The sequence below is a fragment of the Chenopodium album genome, chromosome 5 (assembly GCF_948465745.1).
Source record: "Chenopodium album chromosome 5, dcCheAlbu1.1, whole genome shotgun sequence".
Lineage (NCBI taxonomy): Eukaryota > Viridiplantae > Streptophyta > Magnoliopsida > Caryophyllales > Amaranthaceae > Chenopodium > Chenopodium album.
The window spans coordinates 17,860,132-17,879,339 of record NC_137838.1 but is presented as its reverse complement, the minus strand read 5'-3'; the positions used below and the strand labels follow the sequence as shown (position 1 = coordinate 17,879,339).

The 19,208-nt window shown below is 31.1% G+C and overlaps 1 protein-coding gene across 1 annotated transcript; it reads left to right on the top strand.

Moving 5' to 3' along the window:
* Positions 1 to 15,972: 15,972 nt before the first annotated feature.
* On the top strand, positions 15,973 to 18,978 carry LOC145632687 (uncharacterized). Its single transcript, XM_081685034.1, has 6 exons — positions 15,973 to 15,987; positions 16,870 to 17,104; positions 17,240 to 17,333; positions 17,547 to 18,132; positions 18,222 to 18,365; positions 18,511 to 18,978. Exons 1-6 carry the CDS (start codon positions 15,973 to 15,975, stop codon positions 18,976 to 18,978), a joined length of 1,542 nt encoding a protein of 513 aa, XP_081541160.1.
* The last annotated feature ends 230 nt before the right edge of the window (positions 18,979 to 19,208 follow it).

The following is a 19,208-nucleotide window of genomic DNA, read 5'->3' as shown; positions in this document are numbered from 1 at the left end:
AAGAAATAACCGTTCAAACTATTTAATTTATCAAACATAACTGCATGAAAAATCATTAGTACATGTGCCTTAATGTGAGTTTTAGCCATTTGTCTAACCTTTTTATATCGATAATTTTTTCTACTTTACCGTATCAGCACTTATTTTTAGATCGGATCATTAATCTAAATTTTCTTTAACATCTTATTGAAGATAATCATTATTGCTTATATATGCATCCTTTTAAAAACAATAAAATGTATCTAACATATCCCTTAACACTACTTTCTCTATGGCATTTCCCCTTACAGATTCTCCTTTTGCATCTATCAACCATCACATCTATACTTAGTATTTAAAAAAGAAAACCAAAAAGCCATATGTCATCATTCTATTACACTTTCCTATCATCTTCTTCAACTCAACTAGTCTTTTGGCCCGTTCAACGAACGGGTTGTAGTTCATTTTATTTTTCTTGAAATGTGTTGCTTATTTGTGTTGTATGTGTCGGTAATTTTTTGTAATAATTTGCTTAATTTTCTTACTTATAATTTGCAAGTTAGGAATACATAAAGATTTTAACATTAAATAATATTTTTTTTTTGAGGCAATTTTAACATTAAATAATTTGTTATTTTAACTTTTACATTAAAAGGAGTATAGAGAGGAGTATAACTTTTTTTTTTTTAGTGAAAATGAAACACTCCATTTTCTTACTTAAATTTGCAAGTTAGGAATGTATAAAAACTTTAGCATTCAATAACATTTTATTTTATCTTTTAGTACTTTTACTTTAAAAGGGAGTATAAAGAGGATATATTATTAACTTTTTTTTTTTTAGTGAAAATGAAACACTCCATTTTCTTACTTAAATTTGCAAGTTAGGAATGTATAAAAACTTTAGCATTCAATAACATTTTATTTTATCTTTTAGTACTTTTACTTTAAAAGGGAGTATAAAGAGGATATATTATTAATGGATGTGTTATGTGGCATAAGGGTGAATTATGATGACATATGTCATATAGGTAATTGTGGTTTGTCTTTTTAAATACTAAGTATTTAAAAAAAGAAAACCAAAAAGACATATGTCATCATTCTATTACACTTCCCTATCATCTTCTTCAACTCAATGTGCCACATGTCGTTTTATATTTTTTATTTTTAATTATACAATTCTTCTTAACTCTTTCATTAAACACTTTATCTTCATCTTCCCTCTTTAATTCAACCTTTTTATTTTCTCTCTTTGATTTTAGTCCCTCCATCTTCTTTCTATTAAGTCTCATTTTAAATTAAAGTCCCAAAATTTTTATTTCTTTAATTATGTTTTCAGTTACATATTACACTCATAATTATTTATTGGTATTTCCTCACTCATCTCTCAATGCAATTTTCTATGAACAAGTCGTGCATTGCACGGGCCAGAAGGCTAGTTTGAGTTAAGAACCATAAACCAACTCTGCTTCCTCAAGCTACCATAAAGAGTTGATCAAACCATGACTCAAGTTATGTCATACTTTGGTCAAGTGTAAGGCATAGTTTTATAACCCTAAATTTAGGTAATGGGGAAATTATCAAGTCAAACATTAGGCAACTCAGATCAACGCATGGATTGTAATAAATCTATACCTAGTAGTATTTAAAAACTCTAACCACAAATTCATACTAAGCCACATGTCACCAATCACTCATATGCCACATGCCACCTCCCTTAATCTTTCAATAGAGTAAAATAAATAATGTTTTAAGTCTTTATGCATTCCAAGACTTGCAAATTTAAGTAATAAGAAAATGAAGAGTTTCATTTCTACCATGATAAACTAAAGTTAAACTAATTACATAGACAATAAAATAAAATTTTCATCTCCTAAACTTAAAATATAACTTAAATCAATAAGTCATTTCATACCACGCAATATCTATGTATATATATACCTAACTAAAATCCAAAACAACATCGACACATATAACACAAATATATATGCAACACATTTCAACAAAAATAACCAGCCCGTGCATCGAACGGGCTAAAATACTAGTTGATCTTTAAAACTAGGTCTATTAAGTCTAGCCCTAACTGATCAATGCTAAATTTTAAGTAAGAAAATTAATACACTGTGTCCTTTTGACTTTCAAATTAATCAACATAACTTTTAATTGAAATACTCGAATTTACAAATAAAATATCAAGATAAGATAATAGTAATTTTTAAGATGAGACTAGAAAAGATACCACAACCAAAGAATGAGGGGGTCATGTTAGATTGTTAGGGTCACATAAACAACCATTATATAAGGATAACATATACTTGTTGTACATAACATGCATGTTTATCACATAAGGTTATTAGTCTAAAGCATGTAAGTATTATAAGTGGAAGTAATGATTTCACTAAATGAACTTATTACATATAGTGATGCAACTCAACAAATTATAATTTTTGGGTGTGGAAATGAATAAAGTAGCATTCCACTACAACACTACCCCTTCCAAAACGAGTGAATGAAATGAAATCCTCCTTGTGGGCTATGTCAGATTGTTCATCCATAATTGATAGGATACATTTATTTTACCTCATTAAATTTTATTTATTTTTGCTTAATTTATTTTTTATTTAATTGATTAGTTCTATTTTATTTTATTTTATTTTATCTTAAAAGATAGCACAACATAATTTAATTTTCATAGTCCCCACATACTTCATACCCTCTTTGTTATTGCACTACTGCAGTCCTCATGTGTTTCTGGACAATGAATTTAAGTCTGGAGTTGCAGCTTTGTACCCCTACATATATACTTGTATGATTTACTTCGTATGTTATAATTTAATTAAAAAAAAGTGGCATAAAATTTTTCATTATGTTCCAAATATTATCTTTGATTACAAAATTGTTTGCCTACCTTTTCCAAGATAGTTGCTCCACCTTCTATCACCGAATTTGTTAAAATTATACTCGTAAGAGGCTAATGGTCTCGTATGTTGAAAATATATGCATAGTATTTCAAATAATCTATATAGCCTTTTAATAAATGTATTAAAAGTAACAAAAAGTCTAAAGAATGAATAAATTTTGAGATCGATGTAGTAAACTAGTAATAACAAATACTTGTAAATCTTTTCATGCAATTTTGATCTCTCTAAGTTAAATTACTTGTATATAAATTCCTATAAACAAGCCGAATTTTCTAATTTAAAAAACAAGAAAAAGAAATATTCTTGTTGCTTGGCCTCTCTGGCATTTAGTACGCATGAACAAAGGATACTCCACCCTAGCCTTTGATTGAGATTTGAGATGAATATAAATAAATTGACTTAAATCTTCAACTTTGGAGTTTTAGAATTTTTTTTAAAATTCTTCAGACTTGACTACACATACTAGGTTAAGTAGACTAAATCAACTAATCATTTAACCCTAAAATGACATCGAAATATTTAGAGTACAAAATGAAATTTATAGCCAAAATTTCAATGATCAATGACAAATAGATTTTATAAACGTAGTGAGTGTTAAATTTTAATTTTGTAATCATGTTTTTATAAGTTATAAGAGATTTTTGGTCTAGAAAATTTACTTCGTATTCATTCTACCTATCTACACAAAACTTTTTATATATATTTAAATATAATACAAATATCACTTGTGCTTGCTAGGTATATATTAAAATTATTTTTAAATAAACAAGGTTATTATTTTTATTAAAAATTTCTTCTATATATATGGCATTATTTTTAATACATATATTTATGTTTTGAGGGTTGATGATACATCTTTTATAATACAATAATTAAAATATATTATTTCTATTAACAACTTTAAATGTATAAAATATTGTAAAATATTAGGTTTACTACTCTCTCTCTCTCTCTCTCTCTCTCTTTAACACTATATATGTCAAAATAAATTTTTTAAAAAATACTTTGTCATATAGTTATAAGAAACTGTACATTATGATCATTATAACTAACAATTACCATACATCATTCAACAATAATCATCGATCAATCAATAACCTTATATACTAAAAGACACACCAGCAATGACACATGTCATCTCCTGGTGTGTCCTTAGATTTTTTTTAAAAAAAAAAAAAAAAAGATATCTATAAATATAATTATAACATTTTAGGCAATAAATAAGTTAATTTATTTTAATGATACAATTTTTTTTTTCATGTAATATTTTACTCGTTATAATTTCCTTAATTATAGTTTAAATAATATACTCCATACAATTTCCACTTTACATAAAAATATTTTTGTAAAAAACAAAATTCGGTTAAGTTAATTTTTTAAGAAAAAATTATTACCTTTTGTTATGACTTATGAATTATGATGCAAGCTTAAGTATAGTATCTTGTTAAAAGAAAGATACATAATATTAGCATTATTATTTTGCTGATTAAACAAGTGTTACTTCAATTGTGATTTTGACTTGCCAATTTTTGCTTTCACTATAATCTATTTATTTATTTATTTATTTATTTCTCTTTATTTATATACACTAAAGGCAAAACCAAAAAAAAAAAAAAATACGTGCCATCTCCTGGTTAAAAAAAATTTCCTCCAAAAGATTTTTTTTTTTTTTTTGTGCCAAATTTTCTTAGAGAATACATATTACTATATAACAATAATATTTTTCCTTCTTATTTGGTAAGTATATTCCATTTATATATATTGAACAAAAATATTTTATTTATAATTTAATTCAATGCAATAATATTTTCCTATTGTTAACTTTGTGATGTAATCCAATTTTCTATTAGTTGTGCATGTAATACTCCCTCTGTTTTTATTTTTTATTTTTTTTTAACTTTAATACTCTCTTTGTTTTCTTTAATATGATATAATTTTCTTTGTTTTCTTCATTTTTTTATTACCAAATTTTCATCTAATTTTTGCAAAATATAAATTTTTGTAATTATATGTAGTGTTAAATTAATGATAAATAATAAAAATTACCGTGTATGGCACGGAATCTAACCTAGTTATGCAATATATTCAACATTAGTACCTATTAAATTAACACAAGGCTTAAGCAAATGGGAAGAACACAAAACATGATAGATTAAAGAATGTTGCATTGTACTTTAACAAATTAAGGGTAATGCTATATATATGCATGTAACCATTAAATATATATGATTTATAAAATAGCGTTAAAAATTTAGGAATTTATTACACGGTAGATTAGTGTAAGTGATGTTTATTTTTTCCATATCATTACTTTTCTTAGCATTAGTATATTGATATATACGTGTTTTTAGAAGAAAAAAAACATTAATTACATTTATACACATGTTTTTGTTGATTTGTCTTTTAGTATATAGATATATAGTTATTGAAATAAAGTAAAAATCAGTTGTAATCATTAAAAATAAGTTCATTCCACACAATATATATATATATATATATATATATATATATATATATATATATATATATATATATATATATATATATATATATATATATATATATATTTATATATATATATATATATATATATATATATATATATATGTATGTATGTATGTATGTATGTATGTATGTATGTATGTATTCTCAACTAATTCTATAAACCAAAATAAATTCATTATATGTTGTAATTTTTCAAATTAGACTAGATTTGAGTATTTGACCTTATTTGTACAAAAATCTAGTAAATTTTTAGATAAAGTACATCATCAAATGGGGTTGTTATAATTTCCTTCAAAAAAAAAAATGGGGGTGTTATTAGATTCGTATTAATGTGTATCATTAAAAGATGAAATTTTTTGTAATTATTTAAACCATGGAATTAAAGATAAAAACTTAAGTAAATAAAACAATCTATCTGATCGATCTGATCTAAACAATCTAGAAATAAATAATTATTTTCTTTATTGAATTGAACATTAGTCTAATAAAAAATAAAAAATAAAAAAATAAAAATAAAATAAAAATAAAAAAACTCTTATTCTAATAATAACCCATGAAACTCTTATAAAAATTTAACACCCTTATTGAATTCAATTTTATACGGAGTATTAATTTGAGTGGCAATTATTACATGCATATAAAAAAATACTTTGCGATCTAGTGGGAAATTCAAGTGATACGTGGGTAAAATTAATGGATTCTATTTACTGATTTACATCATAATGTTATCTTAATTGTGTTATTTGATCTAACATCAATGTGTTAATTAATTGGATTGCGCTTTTCATTACACGTAGAGAGATTAATAAGCTGTCTCAGTATATAATTAGAACATAGTTTGTCGGAGAAATAGGGGCATGTTCAACTAAGTAAGACTGAAATTTAGGGGTTTGTTCAATTAATTAAGGACTGATAATTACCATATGGTATAATGACATATATGTGCTTTGTAATTTACATATAACTTGCTCTAAATTTTGGTGTTAGATTCCTGGTGACTTGTGGTTTTTTAGATCCCAAGTAAAAAACTAATACTTGTGCAATCTTATGGAAAAAAAAAAGGTTAATTTCAAAGGCAAAAGCCAGTGAGCGCCCCCGGGGCGTTAGGTAAGAGAATGAAAGTGGAAATATTAGAGTAAAATTAACATTAACTACACCGAACGACGTGTAATTGTGTCATGCATTCCTAACGTAATACCATTTAACGCCCCGGGGCGCTCGTTGTGGATGTAAAAATATAATTTGGAAAATAAATTAGGCAAAAGCGTACGAGCGCTCCGAAGGCGTTAGATAAGATGAGCGACTAAAAGTAGAGTTATTAAATTGAAATAACATTAATTAAACCGACCAACATGTGATTTTGATATGTATTTCCAAATTTATATCATTTTAGGATATATTTTAGATAGTTCCTAACTCGTCCAGGGGACTCATTAGCAAGATTCAATAAATTGTTAATCCAACCACTAAATAATTACTCATATTGTACAAGAGATATATAACAGTAAAGAATAGAACCAATGAGAATAACTGAGCATTAATAATAATATTGTTCAATGTGTGTTTTGTCTTAAATTTTCTCTGAATATAGCATCACCCTTTAATTCTTTATCCCTATTAGGTTAAATACTCGACTCATTAGATTAGTAGCATTCTCCTTTAGCTAACAATAGTCTTGTGAAGAACAAAGTACATTATACTCAATATTAAAGACCACGAATCAAATATTATACATACATAGATCAATAACTTTTGTGACTCTGAATACACTAAAGATAAATAAAATTGTCACAACTCATCATAATTACGTGACTACCCTTGTGATGAAATCATGTCACTACATACTCTTAAACACTAGAGTATTTTATATAAGAGTGACTGACTGATACTGTAACAATGCAACAAAAAAATATATCCAGTTTATAAGTCTGAATATTAGTACAAGAATGAACGAAGAAGTTGCCTATGTAATGCTAAGGATCAGCATCTTACTTGTACTAGTTTGCCAGTAAAATGAGGAAACAGCTAGCCACTAGAAAAGCCTACCGAATCTCTAGTAGAAGCTTAGGAAACCAATTAAGACAATATATAACTATTTGCGTCAATGTAGCTCATGAAGCTGATGTCATATACAATTGCATGATTTTACCATCTATCTTTAAACATCCAAATTGGTAAAGATAAAACAAGAAATAACTGAATAACATGGAGAAAGCAATAGATAGTCTTTCCTTAGCTTATGCCGAAGATGATCTTGCATACTTAAAAGAAACAATATTTATTTATACATCAAAAGCTCTTATGATCGACACACACGCACTTTGATAAGCATAAAATAATGGTAATGGTAATAAATTTATACATAGTTTAGTATAATGAATATGACATTCCTAAAAATGTACTTAATTTATTTTGAAGGTTCTTCAGCCCCAAAATAATACAATTCTTCTCGTATCCGCTCAATTTAGGCTAACTGTACCGAATGATCTTCAGAATCTAAGGTTGAAATATAAATACCGTCTAGTACCTAATGTGATCGATTAAAATTCTTGCCAAAAAGGCCCAAAAACGATCCAAGCCCAAAAATTGGAATGAAAAAAAAAAAATCATTATCTCTATTATATAAGCCAAGGAGGACGCTATGGTGTCCCCCCCCCCAAAAAAAAAAAAAAAAAAAAAAAAAAACTTTAATACCTCTATTGGCTTATACTAAAGGAGGCTAAAAAATCATTTAAATTTTTAATCATTCATCCATTAATCATCAATCAAATATGCCTTTAATTGATTCAATCAATTAATTTAATCCTTAATTAATCCTCATAATTTTATCAAACCCACAATTAGTTCATTTGAAAACCAATCAATCCATAAAATCCCATCATAATTAATCAAAATTTTCATTTACAAAACAACAATTACCTAATATAATAAAATTATATTTTTGATATCAATTTTGATAGAGATGTTCACGCACGCATCGCGAGCAAATAAAGGCTAATTTAATTTAGCCAAGCAAGCCTGACCAAGATAATCAACTGTACTCAACTTGTAAAATCACCAATTACTCCATATTACCCTATCACATACCAAGTAATACAAAGTAAATATTTAAAACCTGCTACTAATGATGTGTTTAGTTCACATTAATTCTGCTAATTATCTAACCTTAGTTTTGAGGTCTAAAACTTCCTCCATTTTTTAGTTTCAACACTTTTATTTTCCGGTCTCCTAGACAATTTTTGAAAAGGAGAGAGATAGAGAATAAAACAAGAGAGATCCATGTGGGAAGGAGAAAGATAAAGATTAAGGGCTTGTTCACATTTACACTTTGTTTGGATAGGAAGAAATGGAAGGAAAAGAAGAGAAGAGAAATGGAGGGGGACAAAATCTCTTGTTTGGGTAAAAGATTGGGGGAAGGAAGGGGAAGGAGAGGGAGGGATCCATTTTCCCTTTCTCTATAATAACCATAATCTCTCCAAAATTGGAGAGATTTGGAGTGAAAATGGAGCTCACCTCCCCCTCCCTTTCTTTTCCCTTCCCTTCCTCCATTTTCCCTCCCCTTCTTTTCCTTCCTTCTTTGCTATCCAAACAAAGCGTTACTAAACTGAGCTGAACTTAACTGAACTGAACTGAACTGAACTTAACTGAACTGAACTGAACTGATTGGAGCTGAACTGAACTAATTAGAGCTGAACTGAACTGAATTGAGCTGAAATGAATATTTTATGAGAGAGAGAAATTAAGAGCTGAAATGAACTGAACTGAACTGAATTGATTGAAGCTGAACTGAACTGAACTGAACTGAAATTAAGTAAATGTGAACAGGCCTTAAGAAATGTCAAAAATAAAAATTGTGGCAAGTAATTAATAATTTTCAAAATAGGAAAGTGTAGCAATTAAAAAGAAACAGAGGAAGTATGAAAGTGAATTTTCCAATAAAATGTAAGTTCAAAATAATGATTATTAATGTTAGGGTTAACTTCAATCTAATATATATATATATATATATATATATATATATATATATATATATATATATATATATATATATATATATATATATATATATATATATATATATATATATATATATATATATATATATATATATATATATATATATATATATATATATATATATATATATATATATATATATATATATATATATATATATATAATAGAGTCACATTAGGATCTAATATTCTTAGTGCGCCATGTATGGATTATAAATTTAATTTGTATGGATGAGAAGGTTTGAACCCTTGACCTCTTTAAACAAATATTATCGTTTAACCATCTAGACAAATAGTCGATTATGTTTTAATGTTACACACTAAATAATATTATACTATAAAAGTATTGAATCAACATACTACGTACACTATACTATTAAACACTATTAAAAATTAGCAATAGCACAATTATAGAAGTAGTATATGTTAAAGATAAGTATAGAAGAACATATTATCAAACATATATAGGTATGTTTTTTGTCAACCACAAACATATTTATTTGTCAAAACAAGTATGTTTTTTTTCAAACACTAGTAGCATGTTCCTTTTCAAACACTATTATGTTCTTATTTTTTCCCATATTCTTTAAAATATGCTTAATATTCTTTTCAAGTGCACCATGCACCTGTGTGCACTACACTATCTTCATGATATATGTGTTTCTTTACATGATTAAATGTTTAAAGTATTGAAAAAGTTGACCTTGTAATTTTATCAAGTGTTAAATTCCTACCGAGTACTTTTTAACTATTTCTTTAATCACCCGTAACTCCTTAAGTGCTTAACTTAAGATATATTTAAAAGAAAGATCCAAGTAAGGGTAATAAATAAATAACTCATAATAGAAAAAGGATAACATTTGTTTGAGTGATCATAAAGTATGGAAAAAATCTTATGTTTATTGGTTGATAGTTGATTGCTTAATGGATCATGTCTAAACGTTTTGAGGGTGATAAGTGGTATAAAAAACATGTAGTCATTTTAGTAAATTAATCTCCTACTAAAGTTGTTCTTTTGATCGAGGCATTCTTTTAGTTGATCGATTTTTTTGAGAAATTGCGATGTGGGCCTAAATCATAATGATCAAAAGGACCTAATGAATATTAATACTCTTTTTTCTCTTTTTTGAGCCATAATGAATACGGAGTATAATGCTTTGTATTAAAGGTTGTGACTCTTATGAGGATCAATGTTCAAGTCATATGGTTTATTTGTGAAAACCCCCCATTTCCTAAGTTCAATATTTCCTCTATTTTGTAATAATTGTACCATTTTAATATGAGTTTTGCATTATTTATATGCTTATTATGACTTTATTTTTATCAACATATAAAAAAAACATATATTTTCATGTAAATTATTTTTTATTAGTAATATTCACTTATTCAGTGTCAGCTCATAGTATGAGCACATTGAGCGATCGCTTAAGGTTCCACTTAGTGGGGTCCCACATATTTTTTTTTTTTTTTAATAAATAAAATAGTCCTCTCATAGTCTCACCTTATTTTCTTTCCTTTACTCACCTCCCAATGTTTATAACTATGTCCCTTAAAATTCTTCGGTGAACGTATATAATTTTTTTTAAAAAACATTATGTAGCATAAGAGTAAAGATGAGTCGAATTGTAAAAAGCATTTAAAAAAAAATTGAGCAAAAAGGGCCAGTTAACCCAATCTCAGATGACTATCATGTATTTGTAAGTAATTTTGGTAAAAGTTTTATTATAAAATTCACAAAATAATTCATCGATGTATTTTTTATATAATACGACTTCGTTGTTTAGGCCTTAGGGGGGCCCTATTTAGTTTTGGCTCCGGGCCATAAAAATGCCCGCGACGGCACTGGTAATATTAAGGGGTCGTTTGGTTCGCACAAGATAATTGGAATGGAATGAACAAAGGGAAAGAGAAGGAATGGAATGAAAATACCTAAAATTTGGGGTGTTGTTTGTTTTAAAAACAAAGGGAATGAGACCCACCTATCCCACCACCACACAACCACCAGTAACATTCATTCTCTAATGTTCCCACCACCAAACCACCACCAAACAGTCGCCGCACCTCCCTCACCCTTCGCCTCCCTTCTCCGGCCATCCCCGCCCCTCGCAAAACCTTCCACGGCCCCGAAAAAACCCTAATCGAAAAAACCCTAGATCGACGAGGGGTTTAGGAAGTGGCGGAGGAATGCTTTTGCGGGGAAGGGGACAGGCGGCGAGGCTCGGGGAAGGGTCGGCGATGGTGGTGGGAGGGTTGGGCGGAGGTTTTACGGGGATAGGGAGGGGTTTTGCGGGGGCTGTGGGATATTTTGCGGGGTAGGGGAGGGCGGCGAGGGTCGGGGGAGGGGCAGCGGTGGTCGGGGGAGGGGGGCGGTGGTCGGAGTAGTGTCGGCGGTGGTAAGGTGGGCTGGTTTCCGGTGGTGTTGGTAGGTGTGAAGGTGGTGATGTGGTGGTGTGAAGGTGGGTAGGGAATGGAATGGAAATACCTAGGGGGTGAGGAATGGAGTTAGAGAGATTTGGGGGAATGAAGGGGGTAAAGGGAATGAAAGAAAGTGCTTAACAAACAACAACAAAGGGAATCGGGGTCTGAATACCCCCAACCAAACGGCCCCTAACTGTAAATTGTAGATAGGATAGACATGTGTGCCAATTAAAGTATTGCGATTATTGTGAAATGAAGAGAGTATCTAGTAACAAAGTCAATTGCCATAAAATTATTTGTATAGTATGTGTAATAAAGCTATGGCTCGAATTTATGCTCAAAATACAATAACTATTAATTGTATGTTTTGGAAAAAGAAGAGTGTTTTTTTTTATGTGTTTAAATGTAACCTAAACATTATATTTCTAAAAAGACATAAACTATGGTTACTCTTATGTAAAATATTGTTGTAATAATTTTATTGATTTTGTGGTGTTTTACAAGCTAAGAAAATGTCTTCCAAGGCATGTTCAATCTTGGTTACAATTTTTTTTTGAAACCCAATCTTGGTTACAATTTTAGTATCAACATCATGCAATGTTCTTATGGTTTAATTTGATGTTATATCCCTAATGTACGTAGGTTATGTTTGATATTATACTAATGATCTTCCCACATTGACTATGTATGATTGCGGATACATTACTTTCACTATAAGTATCTTTAAATGTTATTAGTATAAAAAATATATAACAATTGATTATCAATAAAAACTAATTGAAAGGAATCAAATAAAACCTAACATTACTATGTTATGTTTTATATATATTGTAATACCTCATATGAAGTCATTATTGCTTTAAAAGAGTTTAATATACTACTCATAGTGTAATACCCCGTATTTTTAAAACGTATTTTTAAATTAATTAATTAATTAATTATTATTTTCTAAAAAGGGTATTTTAGTAATTTATTTTACACTACAACAAAATAAAGCAAAGGTAACAGTGCAAAACCATTGCCTAATATAAAAAAAATGTTGCCTTGTAGCTAAGGCAACACATATGAGACGTAATTTATGCCCCCGTTGTCTATTCATAAGGCAACATATTTTTATTCAAAGGCAACAATTTTGAAAGCCAAGGTAAAATGATACATAAGGCAACACTTTTACAAAGACAACAAATGAAAAATGTTGCCATCTAAGGAGATAATTAAAAAATGTTTCTAAATGTTGTCACTCCCAAGCATTTAGTAGTTGGTAGGGCTCGAACTTGTGACCTCAAAGTCAGAAGGTGAGGTCCCCACCAACTCTCTTTTCTACATGGTGGCCTCCAAGTTTTTATTTTTCTACGTGGAAGACGCACTTTTTTCCAACTCTCTCAAGTGACACTATGGTTTTGCAAAATTATGTATAGTGCCTTTTTTTGGGTTTTATGGCTAACCTTTTGATTTTTTTGGTTAACCACAATTATTTTTTTTTTTTTAAAAAAAAAAACAAATTCTTCAAAAAAAATAAATAAAAAAAATTTAAAAAATAAAAAAAATCACAGCCCCCAACCTACGACCACCCTCCCCACCACCAGCCCTAGCCACCGCCCCACTGCCACCATCAGCCGCGCAGCGTCAGTTGCCGTTCCTACCCCAACCTCCTTCCGTCGCAACTAAATCACCCCCAACCCCCTCTTGTGTTTCCACTAAACCACCACCAACCCAGATCCTAAGAAACGGAGTAGTTGAAGGTAAGGGGGGTCGGAATTGGGAGGAAGAAGGGTAAGGGCACCGGGATTGAGACGGAGAAGGAGTTTCGAGGGTGGAGGGATGGTTTTTCTGGGTTTTCATGGGGGATGGAAAGGGGTTGGTGGTCTGATTCGTGGGGTAAGGAGGGGTAGGGGACGCCGCGCTGGGGGAGGGGGAGTCTGGGCGCCAGTGGAGATGGGGGACGGGGCCGCCGGCGCGGTAAAAAGGGATTCTGGGCGCCGGTGGTGTATGGGGGTTGGGGTTGTGGATGGTGGACGTGGTGGTGGGAGGGTGGTCGTGGGTTTGGGGTTTTTTTTTTTTTTTTTTAAATTCTTCTTTTTTAAATTTTATTATTTTAAAATATAATTTAATTAATTTTTAAACCAAAAAACCTAAGGTTAACCATTTTAATTATAAAAGTTAGCCATAAACTAAAAAATAGGACACTATACATAATTTTGCAAAACCATAGTGTCACTTGAGAGAGTTGGAAAAAAGTGTGTCTTCCACGCAGAAAAATAAAAACCTAGAGGCCACCATGTAGAATTTCCCATATATATATATATATATATATATATATATATATATATATATATATATATATATATATATATATATATATATATATATATATATTTGTCTTTTTAATATAAATGTAGCCATAGATGGCAACATAGATATTATTGTTACATTTTCAAACAATAGTTTTGTTATTGTTATCTTTTCATGCAACAATTATTATATGTGTTGTATTAGACAAGAAAAAGGTAATACTTTAAGCGACTGTTGCCTATATAGTCTAGAGCAACACTTTTTTTTCTGTTACTTTAGTTCAAGGTAACAAATAAATATTGTTGCATTAGATTATTAAGAGTAACATTTCTGTAAGTGTTGCAATCTTAAGTGTTGTCTATTCTTATTTTTTTTGTAGTGTTACCATTTGAATTTTGGAGCCAAAATAATATTTGAAATAAATATACTTCTCCGATTTTTTTTTTTAGTTGCGACTTAGGGGTATTATTTAAGACATATAAAATATTCCAAAGTTGCCACTAAATAAAATCAGAGGTATTATATATATAGTCCAAAAATTCCTAATTGATTACCTATGGATTTCGGATTTTCCTAGTGTGGAAAATCTGATTTTCTTAATTAGTTCATTTATTTAGTGAATAATTGGTATTTTCTTAACTAATTATTTTATACAATATATATTATATGCACAATCATTTTTAATCCTTAAAATCTAGCAAAATAACTTCCTTATATCTAGACAATAGGTCCGAAAATTTAAACTTACCTAAGCTCAAATTTTCGGCCACCTTAGATTTCTTCCATAATTCTATTATTTTCCTTAATTCTTATTTTCCATCGCCTAAATATTTGATCATCTTACATCCTTACCTTAAATCATTCTTGATTATTCTCCAAGCAAAGTCAATTGCCATATTATATTTCATGACAACATTCTTTCCATAAATTAATTATTCCTTAGTCACCATTATATTAAACTTTTCTTAATTCTTTAGCTCTCTTCTCCAAGTAATTCCTTAAACCAATTCAACATAATTCTTCCTACATTTTCCTACCATAATTCTTGAATAAGCTAGCCTATAAATACCCCTTGAATCATAGCTAAACATTATTCACACCAAAACTCTCTAAATTCTCTCTAATTCTCCCATCTTCCTCACGATTTTGCATGGCCACCACCACCAAACACCACCTTAACCGCCAGATGCCACCTCCTTTGGCCAGTCGTCGACGCCAGCCACCACCGCCGCCCACCAACAACCACCTGCATTTCGGACGACTGTTGCCCCCTTGCCGCTACCTCTTATTCTTCTCTTCCTTGGTTTTCTACCTCTTCTTCTCTTCTCTTCTCTTCTCTTCTCTTTTATTATTATTATTATTATTATTATTATTATTATTATTATTAGAAAAAAATTTAAATTACCACCAAAAAATATACCTAATTTCTATCTAACCACCCGAATATTTTTTAATTTTAAATTACCACCCAATAATTTAATTAAATACTCAGATCACCACCCAATTTGAAATTTTGGTGGAATTTAGTCACGTGGGCCCCACAGTAGTTACTTCCCTCATTTTTTTTTCCTCGACCTCTTTCTCTTTCTCATTCAATTTTCTCAACCAACTCCATTCTTCATTCATTGTCTCCTTTAATTCTCTGCAAATTCCCCTTTTCTTCATAATTCTCAACACCTCATCACATTATTTACCCAATTTTCCTAATTTTAAAACCCTAATTGTTCTGGAAAGCATTTATTCGAGGTTAGTTGGTTGTACTACACTGAAGAAAAGTCACCATCTTGGGGCTATTTGTTGGGGACCAGCTGCTTAGGTCAGACAAAAATCAATAGTTTACTGCAATGGGGTCGAAAGAGGTAAGCAATTTTGTTCCTTGTGTTTAATTTTGCTAGTTGTTGGTTGTTGATGGTATAACTGCAATTATATTGAAAATTAGGGTTCTTTGTTTAGTTGATTGAATTGTTTAATTGAGGGCAATTATTCTTTAATTATTGTTGGTTTGTTGTATTGTTTATTTACGGATCTGGTAGGACATAGTCGTTTGGTTGATTTGTTTAATGCTACTATGTGGAAATTGTTTATTCTCTAGGCTTTAGTGCTGTTTTGGTGATTGAATATTACTTTATTAAATGGACAAATTGTTGCTGATGATGATGATGATGAAATTGTAGATGTTAAGGTTAGATTAGGAGGTGTGTTTGTGAATAGGAAAATAAAGGGGGGAACTTTGTGTGGTTATGAGGGTGCGTGGGATTATTGGAGGTACAAGTGCAAAGTGAGTGAGATGTCTGTCAACTTGCTTAGGGAATCTTGCATTTGGGGTTTTTTGAAGTTTGATTTGCATGTGCCAAGCTTGTGGAACTTATGGTATAAGATAAAGGGAAAAAGTTGGACAAGTGGCAAAAAGAAAATTTTGAATGATGGTGATGTCAAAGGCTTATTAGAGACAAAGACTAAGGATAACTTTGTTGTTGTTTATTGTACTAGAATTGAATCCATAACTGTTCAGCCCAACCAAAACAGTCAAGTTAAAGGTGTTAAGCCACTGATTTGAGAAGAAGCCCTAGGTTAAAGCAGCACTTGCCAACTAAAGACACTGGTGAGACATAAAACAACAAAAAAGGGGGTGATAGGGTTGTAGAGCACACTAAGAGGACCACAACAAAGAAACTATTCTCAGACAGTGTGAAAGGGAAGAAAAATCAAGGTGAAGAGGAAGGTACATCTAGGAGTACTAGGTTGAAGGGAAAGCAAAAGGGAAAAGGAAGAAAAAGTCAAGGACTGAGGATGAGTTGGAATCAGAACTTGGATCTGGTTCCTCCAGTTCTGACTTCAGTAAAACTGACATAGAATGGGAAGCAGGGGAAGAGGAGGGGGAATATGAGGATGCTGATACATATGTTAAGAACATACTTGATGAAGTGAATGCAAGTTTAAAGGGTGTGCAGGAGGAGAGTGAACATGAGCAACAGTGTATGTTTGAGAGTGAGCTGCTGACCAAGGAAGTAACTCTACAAAGAGAGTTCACATCTGATTATGAGGAGTTGTAAAGCCCTAGAGGTTCTGATGACGAGACAGACAATTACCCATGGTTTCATGTCTCAACAGACTTCAAAAAACCCATTGAGTTGGTGAAAGGACAGAAGTTCCTCAACAATAAGGTGTTCAGGAAAGTTATAAGGGTTCATGCCATTGAAAATAGGTATGATTTCTGGTATTTGCACAATGACAACATCAAATTAACAGTGTAGTGTAGAAGAAGGTGCCAGTGCAAATGAGATTCTAAAAAGTGTAGGCTTCCTAAGTGCACTTGTGTTGGGGGGAGGAGATGTAAGTTTAGGGTGGTTGCGAGGAGGTTTGTGAATTAAGATTTTTGGCAGATCAAGGGTCTGAATTTGAAGCACAACTTTTTAAGGGCCAAAAGCAACCTAAACCTCACAGTTGAATTTTTAGCTGACAAGTATACTGAAGACTGGAGGAGTGACCCAGGGTGGAAACTAAAAAGCTTTAGAAGGAGGGTTTTAGGTGATCTTGGTATTGAAATTACATACAGTAAAGCTTGGATGGCAAGAGAAAGGGCTAAGCTTATGGTATATGGATCTGCAGCAGAGCAATATGCAAGAGTGTGGGACTATGGGAAGGCTTTGATGAAATACAACCTAGGCACTGAATGCAATGTTGTAGTTTATGGAATTGATAGGCTTGAGCCCCCATTATTCTTGAGAATGTTCATATGCCTTACACCAGCAGCAAAAGGATTTCTTTCAGGTTGTAGACCACTCATAAGGGTTGATGGATGTCACCTGAAAGGTCCATACCCTGTTCAGATATTAGTTGCAGTTGGTAAGGATGACAACAACAACATCTACCCTATTGCATGGGCCACAGCTGAAATAGAGAGCATAGAGACTTGGGTTTGGTTCCTTGAAAGTTTCATGAAATCCCTTAAAGATGAAAATCAATCAGGATTGGGGTATACCTTTATGTCAGATAGGCAAAAGGTAACCATTTACACTCTTGTGTCATCTACTTTGAACAACTTATTTCAAATTGTGCTTTAGTTGATTGACTATGTTTGGTATCTGAACAGGGGCTGCTAGAAGCTTTGCAACAAGTTGTGCCATATGTAGACACTAGGTATTGTGTCAGACATATATGGGCAAACTTCAAGTTGCAATTTAGTGGAGCTACATTCAAGGAGTTGTTCTGGTCAGCAGCAAGGGCAACAACACTAGTATCCCTTGTTTTCTATTTCTTTGTTCTTTTTCATGTTTTCAAGTGGAATATTAAGTTGTTAAGATATGCCACTCTTATGTTTTCTGCATGTCATTGTTCTGATCTGCCTCTTTTTGTGTGTTTGTCAAATAAAACTTATGTAGTTTGACTTTGAAGTAGCAATGAAGTCAATAAAGTTCTTGTCAGAGGAAGCTTATGATTATCTTGTTGATATCCCACCTAAACACTGGTCTAGGCATTCTTTCAGTTCTTTCCCTAAGTCAAACATTTTTCTCAACAACATTTATGAGACTTTTATTGTTGTTATTAATGAAGCTAGGGATAAACCAATCTTGACTCAGATGGAGTGGCTTAGGAGGTATTTGATGAAAAGAAATCTTAATAAGTGGGAAAGCTTTCAGAGAATGGAAGGAAAGGTGACTCCATATGTGAAGAAGACATTCCAAAGAATTGAATCAGCTGCAAAGTACTACATTGTACAATTGTCTAGGGGTGATAGTTATGAGGTTGAGCTTAACTTAGACCTAGTAACAGTTGACCTGAGTAACCATACATGCAGCTGCTACCATCGGGAACTCACTGGTATCCCTTGTGTACATGCATATGCATGAATAATGGACAAATGAATAATGGACAAAAGGGCAGACCCTGAAGACTATGTGGACAGTGCCTACCTTGTGTCTACATACATGTTGGCATATAGGTATGAAGTTGCAGCACTGTCTGGTCCACACTACTGGGACAAAGTGAAGCTGAGGAAACCACTACCACCAACCATAAAATTACAAGTAGGGAGACCTAAGTCTAAGAAGAAGAAGTTAGAGAAGGGAGAAGTGCCAAA